The 16,842-nt window shown below is 49.4% G+C and overlaps 1 protein-coding gene across 1 annotated transcript in view; it reads right to left on the bottom strand.

Annotated features, from left to right (window-relative positions):
• LOC138567599 (zinc finger protein 585A-like) overlaps positions 1-16,842 on the bottom strand; it is an 80,974-nt gene that overhangs the window by 30,346 nt on the left and 33,786 nt on the right. The window contains exon 2 of the mRNA XM_069645986.1: positions 9,254-9,498. Coding sequence (XP_069502087.1) covers positions 9,254-9,422 — 169 coding nt within the window. The 5' untranslated portion in view covers positions 9,423-9,498. The remainder of the gene's footprint in view (positions 1-9,253; positions 9,499-16,842) is intronic.

The raw sequence follows: 16,842 nt of genomic DNA, 5'->3' as shown, positions 1-16,842 counted from the left end.
CTGAGGGCACTGTCGGCCTCTCTCCAGCTTCTGCGTAGGTTGGGTCTCCATTTGACTACATTACTGAGTGCTCTGTCGACCACTCCATTGTGTCCTCATGACCAAGGACCAGCTTCCCCTGCTCACTTCCTTGTTCCCAGGTTTGAATCTCCTGGGGCTGACAGGCTTTACGCCGGGTTCTGTCTTCATTGAGTCCCTTCTTGTTTTTTATGTCTTGTTGCTGGGTCCACCCCAGCGGAATGCCATAGTCCTTCATTTGTATCAATTGAGTATTCTTCATGCCTCCTTCTTCTCAGTACTGTGTAGACTTGGAAAAGGAATAGTAGGAGTAGTTTGCATCACTCCTTCAATCTTCCTCTTCTCAGTACTTTTTGGCAGATTACTTATCACTGTATGTTCCTCCTCATCTTGGTAGTATTACGTTTTAAGTGAGGAAAGTAGGGAATATTGAAGTAACAAACAGTGGTGCTTTCAGGTTAGTTCTTGGAGGACCTTAAGGATTTCATAGTCTCGAAGGTAAGGGAGTTACAGAGTTCCAACATGGAATGGAAGTCTCCCTGTGAGGTTCCGCTTTCCGCCAACCCCTACGGGGATTGTTGCCTAGCAGGCTCACCTCCCTAGCCTCATAGGGAAGGGCTTCCCTCTGGGGAGAAGTGACAAGATCCTGTGAATTGTCACAATGGAGATTGTAGGGAGAAGGGGCAGCAGGGTGGGCAGAGTCAGAGTATGCAATGTAATTCACTAGTCTTTACCAATTGGCTGTGGCAATGTCTCTGTTTTAAACTTTAATAAAAAGTTTAGAAAAAAACATGTATTTAGAAAAACAGCAAGTACTTTTTGTTAGACTGTTGCTACTTCCCTAAAGGCACTTTCTTTTTGTATGGTTTTCCCGAGCTCTAACCTGGCATTGCAAATGCCCATCCTGGCACCTTCATTCAGACACAAGTGGGCTTGTTCATTTGGTTCAACTGATACACCTTGGTAAATACAGTCTTTGCTAACCCTTACCAAGTATGGTCATTTTATCAGTCAATGTCTGCCTGACAGGTTACAGGTTACTAAAAGGAAGAATGCCCCCAACCCAGCACAGATAAATCAACCATACCTTATTGAACAGATCACTTGTCAAAGAGGCATTTGACTGGCAGAGGTCTGCATAATGTGGTGGCAGAGGTTGCATAATATGGTGAACAAATAAAGCGGACGTGGTGACACTCTCACCCTAGATAGACAGCAAAGTATTGGCATCTCCTCCTATCCCCTTTTTCTTTAACTGCCTTTCGCTCTTCTTTATGATGATCGGATGTACATTCCCTTAATTTAATCAAGTGAACTCATTGAAAACCCTTCTCCTCTGCTAACCTCATTACACCTAATCTTTTGGTGGCCTATGATTGATGAATCGCTTAACAATTTCTGACTTTTATGCTTCCTGCTTCTGTGATTCTGTGGTATGTGCCACAGGATCCTTGGAATGGAATGGGGCCCTAGAGGATTCCCTGTGTATCTCCTCTGGGTCCAGCATACCAAATGGTTGCCCCATACCCAGTCCCCATGGATCCCTATTCCTCATCCACTGACCCCTCCAATGTGACTTTGTCATGCAGTATAACACTTTCTTGAAGCCCTGCTCACAATATAATGTTGCCACTGTAAAGCATAACGGTGTGATGCATCCGTACAAAATATATGCAAGCATGGCCCTATAAAACACTTGGTCATGCCCAGAAATATGGCAGTATTGTTACATGAAAACATTTTCTTGATGCTGTACTTGCAATATATGGTGACACTGCCATGTTAAAGCACATGCTCATGATATCACTGTCCACAATATATGCCAGCATGGCCCTGCAAAAGTGCTGTTCATGCTGGCTGTGCCCAAATATATGCCACCATTGCCACTGTAAGAAGACACTTGTAAGAAGACACGTCTTTCTGTGGCCAATAAAAGCCAGCATGAATGCATACATATACATCACATTACATTCGAGGCACACATGCACAAAAATATTTGTTCACACCTAACTTTCCATGCACGATAATGGTATCCTCTCCCTCTGGTCCGGTGATCCTGTATCAGCACTCAGGCACCATCCTCAGTTCAGCTCCTGAGTTTCCTTCCCCCACTGCACTCACCACCCTCGCTTCATGCTTGCTTCGGCTCCTATCTTCCCGTTCTTAGGAAACATCTTCTCATCAGTCCCTGCCTTCCCATACGTGTCCACACAGGATGACATTCCACACTTGACTGATCATACCATGTAAACCACATGATGAAAACATGTTGCTAGGGCCTGGTTGAGGAACTTACACTCTGGAGGTAGCGCTACTGCTTCGCTGACCCATAGCAAGACAGGCTAAGAAAGCAGAAGGGGTAGCGCACCAGGAAATTAATTGTGTGTGAAGGGGGGGGGGGCAGTTGTCCCCTTTATCTGCACTGGGCTACAGCGCATTGCTACCTTAACATGGTGTGAGCGGCAATGACCATGCCCTTATCTGAGCAATGAGATCTGCAGCTCTGAAGAGGAAGTCACCCACATGTTACAGAGTCCATACCCTCGTGCCTGTGTGCAAATCTATAAAGGGGCAGAACCACTGCCCAATGGTATTGGCTTTAGCAAGAATCGTGATGGAAAATCTCCTCCAGCCTCCTTTCACCTCTATGCCCGCTTTAAAACGGTCTTAACCCCCTGCTCATTTACTCATTCAATTTTCCTATGCTTCTCCTCTTTACCTCTGTCTACCACCACCTCCTTTACTATTGATGTTTCTCCAAATTTCTGTCACGGGATAACACCCTGTAAAGAGAGGCACAGGACACCCAAGAAGGGTTTGGGTGGTTGTGCCGAAGTAAGGTGGACAGATAAGTACACACACAGCGAAAGTAATGAGAACGAAGAGTAGGCAAGTGTAGCAAGGAATAAGGTACAACAGAATGGATTCCCTCTAGGGGTGTATGTGGATATAGGAAAAGAGTATTCCACTGACCTTAGGAAAAACTCTAGCCTTCTGCACAGTTTGCTATAACAGAGGCCCACGCTGTTTGCTCATGGCGTGGAACAACAGCTATGGGTGTCTTTAAGGTAGAAACGAGACAAGGGAAGGGGCAGAGGTTGCCTGATGGAAACCAACAGACAAGCTCTGTACAAAAGGGTCTACAAACAGTACAAGAGAAGATACTTACAGACAACTCCAGGAAAAGGAAGTTGATAGCAAACTAGCAGAAGGAAATGAAGGGAAAGTCGTATAACAGGATTGGATAGCAGAGGTCAGTATGGCACAAGGTTGAGAGCTCAGAGGAGCAGGAAAGCAATGGGCAAGCCCACAGGAGCAGTGCTGTAAGATAGGGAGCCTAGAGGGAAAGGGCTTAGGGCAGTGGAGTAAAGCAGGCTGCACGTCACGGAGTCCAGAAGGGCCGGGCAGCAAGGAGTGAGCCCGGGCGGGCAGGGCCACTGACCGTAGAAGGTTGCAGAAGACTGTAGAGGGCTGCTAGGCTGAAAACCCAGCGGACAAAGGCTGTAGGTAGCAAGCAGCGGAGCGTGATCGGCTGCAAGGTAGGAAGCCCCGAGGACAAGGGCTGTTGGCAGCGGAGAGAAGCGGGGCTGCGCGGCAAGGAGCCAGAAGGACCGGCAGCAAGGAGTAAGCCCAGAGGAGCAGGGCCGCTGACTGTAGAAGGCTGCAGAGGACTGTAAGCTGCAAGGTAGGAAGCCCAGAGGACAAGGGCTGTAGGCAGCCAGAGTGAGGCAGGCTGCAGAGCTGGGAGCCCAGAGGACAAGGGCTGTAGGCAGCCGGAGTGAGGCAGGCTGCAGGGCAGGAGCCTGGAAGACCAGGGCGGAAGGTAGCAGCTGAGTGTGATCGGCTGCAAGGCAGAAACCCGGAAGGGCACAAGCGGAGGCTGGAAAGCAGCAGATTGTGATCGGCTGCAAAGCAGAGAGCCCGGCAGGGCAAGGGCGGAGACTGGAAAGCAGCAGAGCGTGATCAGCTGCAATGTAGAGAGCCCAGCAGGGCACTGGATCCAAAGCCGGAGTAAGGAGGAACCGCATACAAGATCCGTAGCTCGAAGCAAAAAGGTGCCGGAAAGACACTTAATGCAAGAGACTGGGCCACTGCAGGCAGCAGCTTTTATACCGTCCTGCCCAGCACAGAGGCAGGCTAATTGGTTGCACCTGGCTCGGCATACCTGCAGACAATCGGCCACCTCCCTCTCTGCTCCTGAGCTGGTGGAAGCAGAGCAAATCCCTAGGGCTTCTGGGGATTGTAGTTCCGAAGATGACGAATAGGAATGGCCAGGAATAGATGGTTATAGCCAAGTGCATTGTGGTAAGTGTAGTTTGTTGGGAAAAATAGAAAAGCACCAAAGTCTCACAAATGGAAAATCAAGTCCATATTGATCGTAAATGTATGCGCCCATGGCGCAGGCATGACAGTATGCCCCTCTCCAGGCTCCCTGAGGGTTGACCAACAAGAAGAATGTCTGTCACACCGTGAAAGAGTCTTATTCCAAAAAGGCACGTCATGAGGCACCAAAAACTGTTTAAAGTTGCTAGGTGGGAGTCTTAAAGGACAGAGACAGGATCAATGTTCTGAACCCTTGAGGTAGAATTCAGAAAAGACAAAGTCTTTGGAGCACAAAACCCAACTGTGTGTTCAGAGGAACTGTGAAAGACTGCTGCAGGCTCCATGGCAAATCTTGCTTTGAAAGGCAACAGTAAGGTGTTAGAAGGTGGAGCCAGAGGTACAGCAGAGTTGGTTGCTCTAGGAAGGTTTTCCAAGGCATCAGAAGCAGCAATGGCAAAGTCAAGATTAGCCGCAGAAATTTCAGGAGTCACAGTGGAGGGTTCTCCATGATTTGTAGGAAGTTCAGAAGCCACCGCAGCATGGAGATCATGAATGGCTGTAGCTAGTTCCGATGCTGTAGCAACTGGGAGTGTGGGTGCCATAGAAGCACCAGTGGCCAGTGACGCATCTGAGACTGACAGAGTAGAGTCTGGTAGTTCTAGTGCTGCAGAGGCACCAGCAGGAACAACCGGAGCTGTATTCCTAAAAGAAAAGTTGTTATCTGACTCAGCAACAGGTTCTGTCCTTGCAGGCAGAGAGGAAGGGGGTGTTTCTGCTGCAGAAAGAGTGATGTGAGATGCTGCAACAGTAGCAGAATCTGAAGTATTAGCAGGAGGAGCAGCAGAGATTGAGCTAGCAGATACAGTAACAGGTAGTACAACAGATAAGGGTTCATAATAGTGTAGGCGTTCTGAAGGTTGATCTTCAAAGTCTGGTGTGCTCAAATTGCTAGGTGGATCTGGGGTATTGACTGATGGAAAGGCTGTATTCCAGACAGGTACTGGGTATAGTTCAGAATTAGAATTGTGGTCTGGTGTACAAAAACCTTTAGAAGCAGAGTACATTTCTGATTTGATCACTTCAGAAGAGGCTGTAAATGAGAGTAGAGGACAGTAGTCAGGGGTAAGAACGGAACCATTCTTTGACTCAGAAGGATCTCTATTCAGAAGATTACACTTGTCTTGTAGTGTAATGGCAGTGCGAGTGATTTGGCCCACCGAAGGAGTTAATTTTTTACTGTCTGTACAACAACTTGAGTTACTGTGGTTTGAAGGTGAAAGAGCGGTGTCAGACTTTAGAAGGGATGCATATGCTAAATTTAGGTCTTCCATCTGCTTGGAATAAGTCTGTATCCTTTTCTGCGTGGCAATTCCAGGCCTTATCATGTCGATCTCTAAAGACAGAATATCAGGTGTAGGACATAGTGTCAGAAGGTCTGGAATATTGTGTCCCTTCATTCAATTTTTACTATGTAAATAAACAAAGTCATCATAGAGATCTTCGGTCTGTCTTTTAAGGCGTAGGAGTTGTTCTTGAAGCAGGTATGTTTCATTAGCCTGATCTAAAGCTTCAGAATCTGGTGTAGCAGAACATTTGGTTGTAGCAATAGGATGACTGACCTTAAGGTTATTATGGTTAGTAGATACTGGGGAAGTATTAAGACAACCGATGGTCAGTATTGGTCTTTTGTACCCAGGATCGGGTGGACTAACTTCAGGATACTTAATGCCGTGTCCTATCAAATGAGGGTTACCAGCAGTCTGGGGAGCTTGCCAAGCTGATCTTGAACATATCACTGTAGCAACAGCGTACTCTGGGTTAGAGTCTCCCACAATGAGTGCTATGTCCTTGGCTGTAGCAGTGTTAGAAGAATTGTCAGAAAATGCATGAGTGTTTTCCATTGGTTGGGCTAACAAAATCTGCAGGAAATCATTTTCTTGTTGTAGTTCTTCTACAGATAGAGACTGCGGCTCATAGTTGCAAATGTCATAATAGTTACACATAGAAGGGTCAGCAAGCCAGTGAGTGTAGTACCGTGCGTGTAAATCTTTGTTTACTAAGGCGAGACAGTTCTTTAGACTAATGTTCTTGTTTGCTGACTTTAGGGAACCTATAGATTTTTGCAAAGGTTTCTTAACCCGAAAGGAAAGCATCTTTGGTCTGTGTGTGCCTTTCCTGCCTATAGAACAAGACATTTTTAGCTCTTGCATTCTGTCACGGGATGACACCCTGTAAAGAGAGGCACAGGACACCCAAGAAGGGTTTGGGTGGTTGTGCCGAAGTAAGGTGGACAGATAAGTACACACACAGTGAAAGTAATGAGAACGGAGAGTAGGCAAGTGTAGCAAGGAATAAGGTACAAAAGAATGGATTCCCTCTAAGGGTGTATGCAGATATAGGAAAAGAGTATTCCACTGACCTTAGGAAAAACTCTAGCCTTCTGCAAAGTTTGCTATAACAGAGGCCCACACTGTTTGCTCATGGCTTGGAGCAACAGCTATGGTTTTCTGTAACATAGAAACAAGACAAGGGAAGGGGCAGAGGTTGCCTAATGGAAACCAACAGACAAGCTCTGTACAAAAAAGGTCTACAAACAGTACAAGAGAAGATACTTACAGACAAATCCAGAAAAAGGAAGTTGATAGCAAACTAGCAGAAGGAAATGAAGGGAAAGTCGTATAACAGGACTGGACAGCAGAGGTCAGTATGGAACAAGATTGAGAGCTCAGAGGAGCAGGAAAGCAATGAGCAAGCCCACAGGAGCAGGGCTGTAAGATAGGGAGCCTAGAGGGAAAGGGCTTAGGGCAGTGGAGTAAAGCAGGCTGCACGGCACGGAGTCCAGAAGGGCCAGGCAGCAAGGAGTGAGCCCTGGGGGGCAGGTCCACTGACCGTAGAAGGTTGCAGAGGACTGTAGAGGGCTGCTAGGCTGAGAACCCAGCGGACAAAGGCTGTAGGGAGCAAGCAGCGGAGCGTGATCGGCTGCAAGGTAGGAAGCCCCGAGGACAAGGGCTGTTGGCAGCGGAGAGAAGCGGGCTGCGCGGCAAGGAGCCAGAAGGACCGGCAGCAAGGAGTAAGCCCAGAGGAGCAGGGCCGCTGACTGTAGAAGGCTGCAGAGGACTGTAAGCTGCAAGGTAGGAAGCCCAGAGGACAAGGGCTGTAGGCAGCCGGAGTGAGGCAGGCTGCAGAGCAGGGAGCCCAGAGGACAAGGGCTGTAGGCAGCCGGAGTGAGGCAGGCTGCAGAGCTGGGAGCCCAGAGGACAAGGGCTGTAGGCAGCCTGAGTGAGGCAGGCTGCAGGGCAGGAGCCTGGAAGACCAGGGCGGAAGGTAGCAGCTGAGCGTGATCGGCTGCAAGGCAGAAACCCGGAAGGGCACAGGCGGAGGCTGGAAAGCAGCACAGTGTGATCGGCTGCAAAGCAGAGAGCCTGGCAGGGCAAGGGCGGAGGCTGGAAAGCAGCAGAGCGTGATCAGCTGCAATGTAGAGAGCCCAGCAGGGTACTGGATCCAAAGCCGGAGTAAGGAGGAACCGCATACAAGATCCGTAGCTCGAAGCAAAAAGGTGCCGGAAAGACTCTTAATGCAAGAGACTGGTCCCCTGCAGGCAGCAGCTTTTATACCGCCCTGCCCAGCACAGAGGCAGGCTAATTGGTTGCACCTGGCTCAGCACACCTGCAGACAATCGGCCACCTCCCTCTCTGTTCCTGAGCTGGTGGAAGCAGAGCAAATCCCTAGGGCTTCTGGGGATTGTAGTTCCGAAGATGACGAATAGGAATGGCCAGGAATAGATGGTTATAGCCAAGTGCATTGTGGTAAGTGTACTTTGTTGGGAAAAATAGAAAAGCACCAAAGTCTCGCAAATGGAAAATAAAGTCCATATTGATCGTAAATGTATGCGCCCATGGCGCAGGCATGACCATTTCCTGCATTCTTTTCTCTCTATCACCTTCATTCTTTGCTGGATGTTCCGCCAGGGTGCCTTCAACCATTCTCTGCCACCTCGTGTACTATCTTTATTTCCTCTCTCTAACAGCCTTTTCCTCCAACAGCCTCTACTCATGCCTTACCTGCACCTCCAACAGAACATGCTATTGTTGTCCTGAACTTCCCTCATATACAGTTTTATCACCTCCTCTTGGGTTTGGCTCAAGGTAAACTTTTTCACATGTGGGTAACCAGTACTATTAGTGTGAGATTGGTCAGTTCGGAATATGTCTTTGATGTCCTTGATGTCAGTTGGGATGTGCTAGTCTCCCATGTCCCCGGGAATGAGATTATGTATAGTACGTCCGCTATCTTAGATTGTCATTGGGCCGCGCACATGAGAGGAGACTCAGGAGCTCTGATCCAAGTGTACAGAGCTAGCTGTGCTCCGGATATGGTGCAGTTTCTGTGTTTAAAGCTTGGTAAGCCTAATCTTTGGGTTTTCCTAGTCAAACTTGCCCTGTGTGGCACAAAAAATGATTTCCTGACCGTGGAACCTGATAACAACCAATCTGCGTCTCTGAGAACAAAGTTTCCATTATTTTCTAGGAAACCCACTTAAGGGGGCATGGGTTACCATTGGGTTTATGTGGCGAACCCCTGCCTCCTGCTTGTGGGCTGGGGAGTGTAACCAGGGGAGCCCATAATCACACTGCAGGTGGCTGTACACGGCCCCTTGGCTAGCCCCTGGCCCACGATAGCCCACGATAAAGGTTAGGCTAGGGACTTTGTTACAGAGGACAGCCTCTCAGGCTCTCAGAAGTGTTCTTGAGCAATACACTTGTACTCTGCAAAACAATCAAAATAAGGATATAGGTATTTTGATTCAAGCGACTCCAGACTTTTGTGGTGGGACATCGTTGGCGTAACCAAACACTTCTACACATAGCAGATGCAAACAACTACAGAAAATAAGTAGCCCGTTTCCACTGACCTGCCATCAGTGGTCCTCCCAGTTCTCCAGCTTCCCTTCTCTGGATCGCTTCTTTATTCATAGGAGGTTCTTGGTCTAGGTGTTTGGTCTTAGCAAAACACTTCCTTGGCACATCCTTGCCTAGCACTGGAAGTTCAGAAGACGTGATTTCTTCCAGGCAGTGATCCATAGCAAGTCCCTTCTTTGCTCTCTTGTGTGGGGATTTCTTCTCGCACAAACACCTACTTGGAAGTCATGATACATTCCTGAAAGAACGAGAAGAACGAATAATCACATTTGACAATCCCAATCACCTCCCATGCTCACAATAGCAAAGCATATTGCTGTCTTTCTTTGTGAAGGACTTCTACATCTGGTTTACTAATGCAGTAGATGACATTACTTCCAGTAAGTGTGATAAGGATACCTGCCTGCAGGCATTGTTTGGAAAGGGAATGTGGCTTGTTGTGTGTGATGTGTCAAAAATGTGAAGTGCTACAAAAAGCCAACCTTGTTTGTATGTTTAAAAAGCTGACATTTATTCGAGTTCTTAGACATAAAAAAGGGGTTTTCTTTGTGATTCTTTTTCTTGTTTTTGAAGATTTCGATTGCTTATTGAGCTGTCGAGAGCTGCGAGTCCAGATGGTTTTGCTGCAGGCCAAATCACTCAAAACAGTCACACTTACTAGTAGACTTGTCAAAGAAATAATCGTCGCTGCCTCACACTGAGTATCAGTAGCTTCACAACATTTTGAATAATAAATATTACATGACTAGCCAATAAAACATCATGAATTGTATCGACCGAATAAAGATAAAAAGGGAGCCGTTCCAGAAATTGAACATATGCATGTTTTCTCTTCTGCCCCTCAGCAGTAAAATCGATGCTTACTAGCTGCTGAAATCAAAATTCTAAAGCCTACTAACGCTAGTTCTGCTGAAAAATAACTATCAGTTGTTCTCACCTATCGCAACAGCTTAATTCAAAGTCCTGTTTCTTATAAATATGCCAAATATAGAGCTCTGAAATCATGTTCCCCAAGTCCTGGCATTAGTAGCATATGAAATCTTTTGCATTCCCCTAGACATTATGAATGAAGCACTTCATGTAACAGAATGCAATATTGTGTCAACCTAAAAGCCAGGACTGGTTTACCATCTATACAAACAACCCGAAGATTGTCCTACTTTCAGACTTACACACAACTCAGAAGAACGTCTGCAATACACCAAGTGTTAAAAGCCCATTCATTCAGCGGTTGCCCAGCCAGAGAGATCTACCCGCTCACATATTTGCTGTGAATATTCGCACCCATTTTGTGGGCTTTGTTTGGGATTAGCTGCAGAGTCCTTCTGCAGAGGCTCCTTAGTACTTTCCTTTAAAGCAGAGGGTTCGACACAGCTTTTATTGTGGATGTGAGGCGCCTGTGCACACTTGTCCATTATTGAATAAACAGCTAACATTCTGCACTCAGAGAGGGGAAATATTGCACAAGATGCATGCTTTAATCCTGTGCCCAGATTCCATTTTGGCTTACTGCACAAAAACCCAGACTCATTTAAAAGTGGAAAAGGTCGCTTTAATGTGACAGGCCAAAGCTTACAATCAAAACGCTTAACTGGCTCCATGGCCTAACAAACTAAAGAAATATTTTAACAACCAATTAAATAAATTAAACATTTTCATTTTCATTTTCCCCCAACAATTAAATAATTAAATAACCCATTTCCTCCCTAATTATCCCTTGGACCCTACCGTCTCCTTGCCCCTTTTCCAGGCGTCCCGCTTTCTCCCAGGGGCCATGCCCCTCCAGGCTCAATACCTGTTCCCCCGGGGTGACCTGCTTGTGCAAACAGCGCCATCCCATCCTTTCCCGTGTCATTCCCCCATTGTGCTTCCCTCCCCCCACATCAAAAGGGGCCATGCCCCCGGCGCCCCGACCCACTTCAACACCCTTCAAACTCCCCTCTACACCAAACTCCCAATCCTAGGACCTGCAGCCAGCCTGACCTGCCACATCAGCAACATATATTACACACAAACTTTCACAATGCCCTGACCTGTCACACAAAACTACCAACCCCTACCATCCTAACAGACCCCAAAACTCATAAAAAACTCGCCATGTCATCTAAAACCCCCCGCACAATCCCATGAACAATGGGCCCCCCCATATTCCATAACCAGACACCAGCCTAAAACCAAAATGACGGGGTGGGAGGGCGGGACAATCACCAAGTCCTAACCGTCGCCTGCCTCCCGAACCTTCCCTGAGCCCTTAAATACCCCCGGGAGGCGCTCTGCCCCTCACGGCCACTCTCTGGCAGTGTGCAGCGCCAAAAACTCCCCGGGGGGAAACGCTTCGCGTTCCCCCCGGGGCCCCCCTTTTGGCTTACTGCACAAAAACCCAGACTCATTTAAAAGTGGAAAAGGTCGCTTTAATGTGACAGGCCAAAGCTTACAATCAAAACGCTTAACTGGCTCCATGGCCTAACAAACTAAAGAAATATTTTAACAACCAATTAAATAAATTAAACATTTTCATTTTCATTTTCCCCCAACAATTTAATAATTAAATAACCCATTTCCTCCCTTATTATCCCTTGGACCCTACCGTCTCCTTGCCCCTTTTCCAGGCGTCCCGCTTTCTCCCAGGGGCCATGCCCCTCCAGGCTCAATACCTGATCCCCCGGGGTGACCTGCTTGTGCAAAGAGCGCCACCCCATCCTTTCCCGTGTCATTCCCCCATTGTGCTTCCCTCCCCCCACATCAAAAGGGGCCATGCCCCCAGCACCAGAAAAACCCTCCCCCAAGGAGTTCTTTCTGCCCCACCCCCCCAATTTTTTTTTTTTCTCCAACTTTTTACCCAGTCTCCCAGCCAAGAACCCAAGTCCGCCAGGTAGTTATTATTCCCATACACGGACAAGTGTACCCCATCCTCTCTAAAGATAAGGAGACCCTCATATGTTATTTCCTTATGGTCCATGACCTGCACTGCCACCGAGGCACAAAATTTTACCATTTCTCTGTTTATCCCCTTCCTGGCCCGCTCTATTGCTCCCCCACTTCTCACTCCCCTCCACACTCATCGCGGCAACAACTTTGTCCATACCACCACTGCTTGAGGCCACATTTCCCGCACCCACACTAAGTCCCTCTTCATTTTCCTTAGCAGAGCCAACCCTGTATCTCTCACCAGTTCATTCTCCCCTGCATGCATAATCACCACCTCTGGAACCTCAAGCGTTCCCTCATCCCTGCCAATATAGGAAGCAGCTGATCCCACCGCAGGCCCCCCAACCCGTGCCATCTCACCACCACTTCCTTGTAACTGCACCCCCGTTACCTTCCAAACACCCTTTTCTCCACCTCTTTCCCAGCCCACTTAACAATTGAATGGCCAACAAATCAAAATTTGCGCCAACTCCCCCTTCTTTCGCGCAGCATCTGAAAAAGAAATTACAAAATCACTGACAAGTCAAAAATATTTCAACAACAGTTGGCCCACAAAGTCCTACTCCACCTTTTCAACATTCCCCATTATCAAACTCCCTGCCGTACCCCTTGTATTTCCCAGACCTCCAACGCCCCAATCTTTTCACCTTGTCTTCTGAAAAACCCACCTGGTACCCTCAGATGCTGCACCCATCCTAAAGGAATGAGTCCCAAAATCCTCTGCCTTTTCTCCCACTGCCACCAGCGCCTTCCGCAATACCCCTAGCACCTGGAACTGGGCATAAGACCTTGCTCCCTCGACCCAGCCGAACCCAAGAGCCCCTTCCCTTCTGATCCGTCTTAGACCTTTTAATCTTGATGTCTAAACCTTCTTCTGTAATTTGAACATCTTCCCATTGCAGTCCCCCTACCCCCCCTTTTCCCCCGACCAACTCAGAAACCCTGAAAGCCCCCAAACAATAACCACGTAAAACAAGTCGCAAACAGCTCCCCTACAAGCAATAAACCATTTGTTCCACTTGTTGTGCCCAGTTTATTGCTTTACAGTCCTGCGTTGTCCCCCCTGCACCGGGGGCCCACGTGCACCCCCGTCCATGCAGGCCCTTTACTTTATTACTCCTCTCGCCACTGCACCAGGGGCCAAACCTGCACCCCCGTCCATGCAGTCCCTTCCATATCACAATGTTCAAGCTCCTTGCGTCCATTACCACCTGTTTTCCCCCTGCACCAGGGGCCCTAGTGCACCCCCGTCCATGCAGGCCCCTTTTCTTCCTTACTCCACTCCACCGCTGCACCAGGGGCCAAACCTGCGCCCCCGTCCATGCAGTTCCTTCCATATCACAATCTTCAAGCTACTTGCGTCCATTACCACCTGTTTCCCACCTGCACCAGGGGGCCTAGTGCACCCCCGTCCATGCAGGCCCCTTTTCTGCCTTACTCCTCTCCACCGCTGCACCAGGGGCCAAACCTGCGCCCCCGTCCATGCAGACCATTACACATAAATTCCTCTTCCGGCACCTTGCTTCGCTGCTCCACTTTTTTCCCCCAGCTGCACCAGGGGCCCTAGTGCACCCCCGTCCATGCAGACCCATCTCCTCACTTCCCCCTGCTGCACCAGAGGCGCTCCCGCACCTCCGTCCATGCAGCCTGAAGCCTACTCACCTTGTCGTGTGGCAAGCGTGAGGGCTTCACCACCGTCGTCCATGCCCTCCAAACGACAGCTACCTCCCCTTAACAATTTCCACCGTTACATTCCCCCTGCGGCCCTCCCCTACCTATGCGTCTTCCTCCTCACCCTTCTCCTGCCCCCTTTAAATTGCCCCTAAAAACCTTTCATCAAACGATAAACTGAGCCCGACCTACCAGCACACCCCAATTTACCTGGCAGGCGGTCCTTCCCCCCACCCTACTTGCCCCGCTCCTCGCCCTGACCCACTGTCCCCTGCCTGAAAACAATCTGTAACCGGATGCCGACCCGCACACCTGCTGCACTCGTGTTTAAATTTGCACATCCACCTCGTGCAGCCTTCTTTATTGAACGCCCAACATGCTGTCGAGGGCTGTCCACTGCCTCCTCCCCCCGCACCCCCATGGGCGGGGCGACCAAGAAAGGGCCGGAAAGGCACGGGCAGCCCACTTGCTGTGTGCAATGTCGGGGCAGGCCTCATTGGGGCCATCCATTGCAGCCAGAGATCCATGTCTATCTCCCCCCAGACCGCCTGACTGTCCTCTGCCATTCTCGCTCTGAATTCCTCATCATACCTTACCCAGGCAAAACCCCCAAAACTCGTGAAAGCCTTCCTTATTACATCCATATATTTAAGCAGGGCCACGCACGTTCCGGGAATTATCGCAATACACACTGGCATAAATGACAAACGCCGACGTCCAATTCTCAATAGTCACCGGGACCCTTGGGCGTGAAGCCAGTTCCCTCTCTTCCTCCTTAGACCCCTCCTTTGCTCTCACTTCCCTATGGAGCAATTTAAAGACATCCACAAATTCCCCCACCTAAATCTTCTCCCTGGTCGCTGCCATCAAGTGCGCCCCCAATGGTTTTGTTATTCCCATGTATGGCCATTTTTTCTCTTTTCCTTTCACTTCAACCTCCTTATCTTTTCCAGCTTGCACTTCGAGCACCAATGGCTCCCCCACTTTGTCCGTTTGGACCTCCACTGAGCAAATGCTCATTTCAACCCCTGCGGCTCCAATGGCCTGCGCACCAACTTCTTTACTTACACCTTGCAGTCCAGATCCTTCGTCCCCTGTCCCCCTTCTTGTGACCCCTCTCTGCCATGCAGATGACCATTCCCTTTCCCGCTCACCTCTTTCCACACCTGCCGCCTGTGGTCTGGCGTCCAAACCGATGCTCCTCATCTCCTTTCTTAGAAGGCTCCTACATTGCGGATGTGAGCTCATGCCCGAGTTGAGTTGATGATCTTCTTGCGAGCCCCGGGCGTCCGCCCCGCCACTCCTTTGACATCTTCTCGGCGGGGTTGTGGAAACCCCTGCCTGGTCCTCTTCTCTCGGGCGAGGCGTTCCGTCCTCCACCCTGGAATCCTCATTACTAGGGGCTGTGCTGCACCCTCTAGGCTCTCCTTGCGCTGACCGAGGGGCCGTACTGAAACCCTCTACCTCCACCTGCCCAGCGGGGGCTGCGCAGCGCCCTCTGCCCTCACTCCTCCTACCCGGGGGGGGACCGTTCCGCGCCCCGCTCTACCTTCCTCTATTGATGGGGACCTCTCCCTCCTTCTCCCACCTGCACTCTTCTGCAGGTATTTACCCCCCCTTCCCCTCTGCCCTGACACCCCCTTCTGTGCCCTATCCCTGCCCCCACTGTTGTTCCCTCGAGCCACCTCCTTTTGAGCATTCCCAGCTTCCCTCTGTCTATCATTCACTCCCTCCCTCACTGGCTCCCCACCCAAAACCCTTTCTCCCCCGGGCGCCCTCCTGTCTATCTCCCTCCTCATCTTCCTGCCCCTGGATTCCCAAACCTCCCCTTTCCCTGCCGCGGGGGTGCAAGCCACCACTACCGCGAGAGCCCCATCAGCCGTAGCTCTATGCTGCGGCCTGCCCCCACCTACCTCCCCTTCTCCCGTTACTTCCCCTACCGCCCCTTCCAATTGGGCCTTAGATGCTCTGCTAATAATTTCCAGGGCCTCCCTCAGAGCCCTAGCATCAACCAAACTCTTCTTGCTAGCTCCCTGGCCCACCTTTGTGCACCAATAATCTGGTTGTGCACTAAAAATATGCCCCCTGAAAATTAAGCTAGCTAAACTACGCCCCGAGCCAAAACCTACCCGTGGACCTATACCCAAAATGCCAAAACTGCTATCTTTGAACAGCGTAAAATTAACACCTCATAAAAACCCACTGGTAATATGTAAACCAAAATAGTATATTTGTTTATTTATTTGTATTATTTTTTTATTATTTATTTATTTATTTTAATTAATTTTCCTATTTTACCCCCCTAAATATTGGCCCCTCTTAATGCCCTCGCCCTCAGAGACCCCCCAATCCTGCTCTACAGTGCCCAGCAAAAACCCTACACCCACCAGACACAAGATCCACTTGAACACAATACCTCCCACACTGCCCCCTGGTGTATCGCGAGAAGCACCGCACTGTAACGCAATCAAGGAAAAATAGAGCTGGCACTTTAATAGTAATAATAATAATTTGGCATTTATCTAGTGCTACGAACCCTCAGGTATCTGAGCGCTGCTTATTATTACCCACGGTGTGTGGTGCTCATTTATTGAGCTCAGAAGGATGAGAAAGGCTGAGTTTGGCGCCGCTGGGATTCGAACCTGCGTTAGCAGCCTCTGCATTGATGTCAAAACGAGCGCTCTACTCGCTGTGCCACTTGACCAGGTATGAGCCCACTGACACTAGACAGCCCCCCCTGCCTAAAATACCCTTCTCCCAAAGAGAAACCCCCCACTCCTAACTCCCCTTCCTCCCTCGATACATGCACCCCCCCAGGAGCCCGCACCACTGCTGATGCCAACCCCACTATTTCCCCTTTTTTTTTTTTTATATACCCAGACCAACCGGCGAGAAAATGCACTTAGGACAGCCCGGCCTGCCCCCCGGTGGCACACGAGCTGCACCGCCCCCCCAGCCTAACTAGAAAAATTAGCGCGGCCCC

The sequence above is a fragment of the Ambystoma mexicanum genome, chromosome 2p (assembly GCF_040938575.1).
Source record: "Ambystoma mexicanum isolate Mex_15411 chromosome 2p, UKY_AmexF1_1, whole genome shotgun sequence".
In the NCBI taxonomy this organism is placed as follows: Eukaryota; Metazoa; Chordata; class Amphibia; order Caudata; family Ambystomatidae; genus Ambystoma; species Ambystoma mexicanum.
The sequence above is the reverse complement of the archived record's forward strand: the minus strand, read 5'-3'. Positions and strand labels throughout refer to the sequence as shown.